At 26.5% G+C, this 7,242-nt stretch overlaps 1 protein-coding gene across 1 annotated transcript; it reads right to left on the bottom strand.

The window, feature by feature from the left end:
• Positions 1–5,144: 5,144 nt before the first annotated feature.
• Positions 5,145–6,187, bottom strand: LOC122511911. Its single transcript, XM_043627479.1, has 3 exons — positions 5,745–6,187; positions 5,450–5,560; positions 5,145–5,259 (listed from the first exon to the last, which is right to left on the bottom strand). The coding sequence occupies exons 1-3, from the start codon at positions 6,185–6,187 to the stop codon at positions 5,145–5,147; spliced, it is 669 nt and encodes a 222-aa protein (XP_043483414.1).
• Between the last annotated feature and the right edge of the window lie 1,055 nt (positions 6,188–7,242).

The raw sequence follows: 7,242 nt of genomic DNA, 5'->3' as shown, positions 1-7,242 counted from the left end.
CAATCAACACCGGGCATTTTTCCACTGCTCGTGTTGAAAGAACAATGCATTCGATGTGACAATTGAGCGGAGTCGCACTAATTGACAGCGAGTGTCAATTATCGATACTTCGTTTTCGCAGAGGTGTCACAGTCCCTAATGTAAGTATTCTTCTCTTTGTAAATTAATTACTTTTCACTACTGTAACAAGTGGTGTGTAAATACTTCGTTTTTTTTGTTTCGATTATTGAAAATTTGATTCTTTTATATTCGGTTTGGGAATAAATATTAAATTACAAAGTTATTATTGAAAATTCGTTAGGAATCTTAGTTTTAATTTTCTTTGTTCTCTTGAATCATTTAATTTGTGAATAAGCGGTAAATTGAAAAAGATAGTTTTATTGCAAAAAGGTAAATGTGATTTGTGTGGTAATTTTGCTATAAAATGTAGAGGTAACAACACGATTAATATTTACGGTCAAATGGAATATAGTTTGGACAGCATTCAGAGCAGGACTACGTCAGTGGAAGAAATTTTTCCCTAATTTCAAATAAATGAATGCTTTACTGCTTCTATTTGAAAAGCGTTTTTCTAGAATTGATGTTGAATTTGACTTTTATCTAAAAGGTTAGAAGTTCTTAATGATTTTCAGCACATTTACTATCTGCATTGTGGTAGAAGGTAAAGGACAATTGTTCCTCTATTTGATATAGAAATAAATATTCGAACTTGAAGCGGATAATTTTCTTCGTTAAGAACAATAGTTGTAGTTTAATAATTAGTAACTGAAACCGGCAGAGGAAGCAGTCGGTCAGTTTCAGAAAAGATTCACCAGGAGGCACAAGTGTTTTTTATTTATTATCTGTCAATTCTTTTACTTTTAACAAAGCAATTTATAAATTGTTCTTTCATTTTTTTCTTTTCAATTATTTATTGTAACACAATTATCAAAATTATTTATTTATTTTTAATAAAACAATTATAAATTGTTTTGTTTTGTTCTAAATATAGATTCAATTTCCGTTACTATTAGTTAGTATTTTCTTATTGGTACAATTATTTACTTTGAGAAAAAAATACAAGAGGTAAAATATTCGGAGAATCGTAAATAGAAAAAATGAAAAAAACTACACGGAAAAGGAATTGTGTATGAAAATCTTTTTTAAAGAGAAACACTTTTTAGTTATTTCGGTTTAAACGTAGAAATTACGCGCTAAATATGGAAATAATTATAAAAAGGGGGAAACTTTGTGAATTAATTTCTATACTTACAAGAAATTTAATTCTTTTTCCCTTTCAAGCTCAGTAATAAATTTTGAACAATTTCAAAAGTTAGCATTGCTCTACAGCGATAAATTTTCTTTTTTTCAGTTCACGTGGTAATAATAAACCAAAAAAAAAAATGGTTTACATCAAGACTGGAAAGATGATGTGGAGAAGAAAAGCGGTCCCTGCACACTGCCGTTTTTTTTTTATTTTTTTAAAGTAGTTTATTTAGTCTATTATTTTTTTTAGTAGTTTCTTTAGTCTATTTTTTTATCTTTTTTTTATTAGTTTCTTTAGTCTATTTTTTAAATCTTTTTTTATTAGTTTATTTAGTCTATTTTTTTAAATACTTTATTTAATCTACTAAATTTTTTTTTTTAATTTTGATTTTACGGTTCCGTGTGGCCCTCGACCTGGCGCAGAAGTGCGATCAAGAACCAGGGATCTTCGAGGGTGGCCCAGAAAGGGCGATGTCGCTGGATCCCATCGCCACAACGTGGGACCAACATCCACCGAGGGATATCATAATGTGGACTATCACAAACTGTGATACCACATGGTCTCAATGAGTCGATTAAACAATCGACTCATGTATTTTACATACTTGACCTTCCCTGTTTAATGCACTCTTTAAATTAATTTTTTAAATTTCAAATTAATATAGAGTCAATTAATTTAGATAAATGAAAATCAATTTTTTAAATATCGCTTCTAAATTATAAATTTTGCAAATATTTTCTCTTTTCAAACGCGAATTAAAATTTTATATTTCTGGATTCGAAAGTTAAATAATTTGTATTAAATTTAGAAATATTTTTAAAACAGGGAAGGTTTAGTATTAACAACATAGTGACGCCATTGACAAAATATATTAATTTTGTGGTAATTTCTATTATTACGAAAATTAATATTTTTGTCAGTGTTTTTTTTTTATTTTCTTGATATTTGACTTTGTACATTGGAACCTCGATAGAGTGACGTTTTGATATTATACTTTAAACTTTAAAGTATAGACAAAAATAGTTTAACAAATTTTCGGGGCTACTAATTGCAGATCTCCAATATAGTATTACTTTCTATAATTTTCCAACTATATTTTCAAAATAGATGACTGTTCTTAAAATTCAGACGAAATTACACTTTTTTTTGTAACAAATGCTTATTTTAATTTTTTTATTTTAAAAAAAACTGAAGTTTAATGTTTTAAAAATTATTTTTGAATAATTTTAAGATATTTAAATTTTCGAAATAAATATAAACTTTTTTTAACAATCTCCTTTTTTTGGGATTATCATTAAATTTTTATAAAAAAAAAATATTTTTATTTAAAATTCTTTAAAAATTTGATTATTTTATGGTCTTTTATAAAAAATCTGATTGTTTTTATTTCTTGAAAGTGGAGTTAAAGCACTAAATGTACTCTATGGAGGTTCCAGTGTATGTAAATAAATTGTATTTTTTTCTTGTTTTTGTTTGCATTTATATTATTTTCTTTAGCTCCTGGTACGTTTCAGCGATTCCACATGCTAAAGTTGTGTGGTTTCGCCTAATATCCCTAGTTCAGGTACTCATTTGTACCTGAGCTCTATTTTATATTACGTTTGCGATTTAAAAGTAGGTTTGCATTAAATAGTCGATTAAATAAATGAAAAATAATCGGGTAAGCAGGCTAGCACTTTTTTTACAGGCGGTTTGTTATTATTTAGATATATAGGTTTGCATTAAATAGACGCGCTTAGATAAACGAAAAATTATCGGGAAGGTAGCAATCGGGTAGGAAGGATTAGCAGTAGATTAGAAAAAATCGAGAATATTTTCGGCTCATAATAATTTGAGTCACAGTTTCTGGAAGCTTCCAGAACCATCAAAGGATCTTTTGGCTCAAAATTTGAGTCACAGTTACTGGAGCTTTACCAGTAATATGAGTATTTTGCATGAAACTTATTTTTGTCACTATGTTGTTTAAAAATGTTCTATTTTTATGATTGATTTATGTGAATTTTTATATATTTTTTGTACTTGTTGGGATAATTTTTTATTCCTCAAGTTGAAGTGAATATATTTAGGGTTGCCACATGTCTAGGTAATTGTTTGTCTTATAAACTTTAAAATCATAAATAATATTAATAATAATAATAATTAAACTTTAAAGAATTTTGAAATTGAATTTCTTTAAAATAATTTTATTCTTAGCGAATAGTCATGAAATTATTACTTGAATATTCCAAAAATAATTTAATTTTAGTACATTTACGTTTAAAATTTTTATAATTACATAATTGAATCGCAAATGATTTCTTTAGAAAATAATTAATTTCAAATCTTGAATAAGTAATTTTAGAGAATAGTTGCAGTAGTCATTTTTATATAGAGTATTATTATGGAATTTCAGAGGGTTTGAAATTTGAAGTTTTTGTAAATCTTAATTTCTATTGGGGGAAAAAAATTAAATTTTTTTGTGGCAACCCTGATATTTTTCTCTTCATTTATTGATTGTGTTATACAGTAGAAACTCCATTATTCGAACAAATTTTCGGTTCCCATTTTTTTAAATTTTTTTAATTTTTGTTATAAATAATTTTGTTTATTATTTTTATTTAATAATTTGATGATATGATTATTTATATAAAACGTTTATTTACGTTGACTTCAAGCCTTTTAATATATATTTTCAATGTTTCAAATAAATAAAAATGTCTGTCATTATAAGTGGATAATTATTAAATTTCGTGAATTCTAATATCCGGATGCCTACTCGCATCCATTAGTCCTGATAATGGAGTTTCTTCCGTATAATTGTTATTTATGTATTAAAAATGTATTATAAGCGTATGTTCGCATGAATAGGGTCCATTTTTGCACTATTGCCAAACATGAGCATATTCTTGATTAAATATTTAAATTTAGAATTTTAGACCTCTCTAGGTGCAAAATTCGCTAAGTTATATTAATTCAATGTTAGAAGTGTCAAAAACCTAATTTAGAGATTAAGAAACAATTCAAGGTCAAATTTATTATATGCCACATTAATTAAAATTTGAAAATAAGATCATTAGTTGTTCTAATTGCGACAAAGTTTTAGTAAACGCCTTATTTAACGTAGGAGACATTGTAAATTGGTTTTCAACAATAAAAAGAAAGAAAAATCGAAATCACTTGTAAAAAATTGCGATTATCTTAAAAATTAAAACCAACAGAATGGGCCGTTTTCATGCGGACGTACACATTATGTTATTTTCTTGAGCTCAGGTGTCGGATGCGTCTCGGCACGTTTCGGCGATTCCACATGCTAAAGTTGTGTGGTGTCGCCTATCCCTAGTTTAGGTCTTTTGCAATTGCACCTGGGCTTTGTTTTATATTATGTTTGCGATTCAAAAGTAGGTTTGCATTAAATAGTCGATGAAATCAATGAAAAATAATCGGGTAAGTAGGCTAGCTCTTTTTTACAAGCGATCAGTTATTTATAAATAGGTTTGCATTAATTACACGCTTAGATAAACGAAAAATAATCGGGCAGGTAGGATTAGCAGTAGATTAGAGAAAATTGGGAATATTTTCGGCTCATAATAATTTGAGTCACAGTTACTGGAAACGACCAGTACCAAAGAACATATTTTGGCTCCGAATTTGAGTCACAGTTACTGGAAACGACCAGTACCAAAGAACATTTTTCGGCTTATAATTTGAGCCAAGAGTTACTGTAAATTACTAGACGGAAAGCCACTAACCATAGTGACAAGTTTTTATAAAAAATTCAAAATTTTTGGGTATTTTTAATATGAATTTTAATCGCATTTTACATGCCATATAAGACAACTATTGCGAGCTTTGAGCGCTCGATATATATTACTTGTATATTTAAAAAGGAACTTAAAAGTTAAATTTTATTTATTATAATTTAAGAACACTCAAGTGTTTGAGATTTTTCGTCTGAATATTCGTAACATTCTTCTGAACTGGAACTTTTATAGCTTTCCAAACTGCTTGAATCACAATTAACACAGACATCATAACTATTTATGAAAAAAGAAAGTTTTAAATTTATTATTATATTAGCAATTGAATTTTTGAGTATAATAATAATTATTGAAAGATAGCAGTAATTTTTTTAAAGAAAATTATTATTTTCTGTATAGGTAAAATATTTTTTGATTGTAGGTGTTTAGAAAAGGTATTTTTTTATTTTAATAGTAATTTAATTACCAATTTTTGCAATCTTGGTTGAAATAGTATTCCTTCTCGGTAGTTGAATCATTAGAAGAAGGACTAATGGTTGTAACGTCATCAGAATTTGTTTCGGATGTGATTGAATTCCTATATTTTATAAATTAATATAATTGTTAAAAAATGTCAGTAATTTTGAAATAAAATTATTATGTTCTGTATAGTTTAAATATTTTCTGATAACACTTTCGAAAAGAGTAAATTTTGTACATTTCAATAGTAATTGTTTTTTAAAGTTAATGTCCTATTTTTTAAAAATAATGTTTTTTATTACCCATTTTTCCAATCTTTGAGTTGATTTTCGGTAGTTGATTCATAAGAAGAGGAACTAATAGCTTTAGCGTTGTCAGAATGAACTTTGTTACGGTTTGATTCCATTTCTCTAAGTTTATTTACGTTTTTATCTATTTCATTCAAATTTTTTTTAATTTCATCATAATTAATTATTCTTTTGAATTTGTTCAGAAATTTGCCACTTTCATGTTTTATTATACGATAATTTTCGAGGTTATTATGTTCCGTTTGCACTTCATCTACAGTTGTAATTATTTTTTGCATATTTGAAATGTTCTTGAAACTAGGCGAATTGGTAATTTGTGTTTTAAAATTACTTCCGAATTGTAGAATTTCTTTGATTTTTGAAATTATTTTCGAGATTAACTTGTTCAATTCATTGAAATCATTTTTACTCTCTTCTGAAGGATTAGCTTTATCCATAGTATTTTTTTTGTAAAGCTGAAGAAAATTGTTCATTTTTCTTATTTCTGTTTGAACTCTATCCATTAGATTGTTGATATCATTAACTATAAACAATTAATTAAAAATTAAGAAATGTGTTAGAATTGTGGAGATTTAAAATTTTGAAGTATTAGATAAAATAAAATTTTTCTTTATCAAACAATATTACAAAAATGTAAACTTAATAAAAATCCCTTTATAATAATTAAAATTAAATAATAAATTTATTTTGATAATTTAGTCTCGTGGTCGCGATGTTTGTCAGGTTTGTTTAGGTAAATGTTTTTGTAAATTAGTTCAGTTTTGGAAACTTTAGTTCCGTGGGCGCGAATTTTGTAACGTTCGTGTTGGTAAATGTTTCTGTAAATTAGTTTAGTTCAGGAAAATTTAGTTTCGTGGTCGCGATGTTTGTCACGTTCGTTTAGGTAAATGCTTCTGTAAATTAGTTCAGTTGTTCAGGAACATTTAGTTTCGTGATCGCGAATTTCGTAATAATATAATAATAAAAAACTCACTTTTTTTGTCTCATCTTCTGTTTTTTGAGCATCTAAATGTATTGAAATAATTAGGAAAATGACAAGCAATTTGAGAAATAATGAAAAATAATTCATTGTTATTTTTTCCGATAAAAATCACTCAATTATGGTAGCATAATGTTTGATTCTTCCTTTTTAGATGAAAATTTATCATCGTTGAAAATTGTTTATATATTTAAAAAGAAGAACGTGAGCAAAAATGAATTCATTTTGATCACGTTTTACATATAACAAAACCGCTGACATTTTTGTTATAATTTTGGTGCTCATTTCATAAACACTTTGCCTTCCTCATAATGATAATAATAATAATAATAGAAATATACGAATAACTTTTTATAAATATGGTAAAAGTGATTAAATTTTGGTTAAATCAATGTATTTTTTTAATACATTACAAGATTGTTATAATAGTTTAATAGTTAAAGAAAAGTTTTCAAAAAAAAAAGTTGAGAAAATGTCATTTTCCACAATTTTTGATTTTTAAAATACCAATAA

Source organism: Leptopilina heterotoma, unplaced genomic scaffold (assembly GCF_015476425.1).
Source record: "Leptopilina heterotoma isolate Lh14 unplaced genomic scaffold, ASM1547642v1 Lhet_90, whole genome shotgun sequence".
Lineage (NCBI taxonomy): Eukaryota > Metazoa > Arthropoda > Insecta > Hymenoptera > Figitidae > Leptopilina > Leptopilina heterotoma.
The sequence above is the reverse complement of the archived record's forward strand: the minus strand, read 5'-3'. Positions and strand labels throughout refer to the sequence as shown.

Coding starts and splice junctions, on each gene's coding strand:
- LOC122511911 (XM_043627479.1), bottom strand. CDS start 6,187: ATGGATAAAGCTAATCCTTCAGAAGAGAGTAAAAATGATTTCAATGAA. Junction 5,561..5,744: donor CTCAAAGATTGGAAAAATGG/GTAATAAAAAAC, acceptor TATAAAATATAG/GAATTCAATCACATCCGAAA. Junction 5,260..5,449: donor AACCAAGATTGCAAAAATTG/GTAATTAAATTA, acceptor TTTCATAAATAG/TTATGATGTCTGTGTTAATT.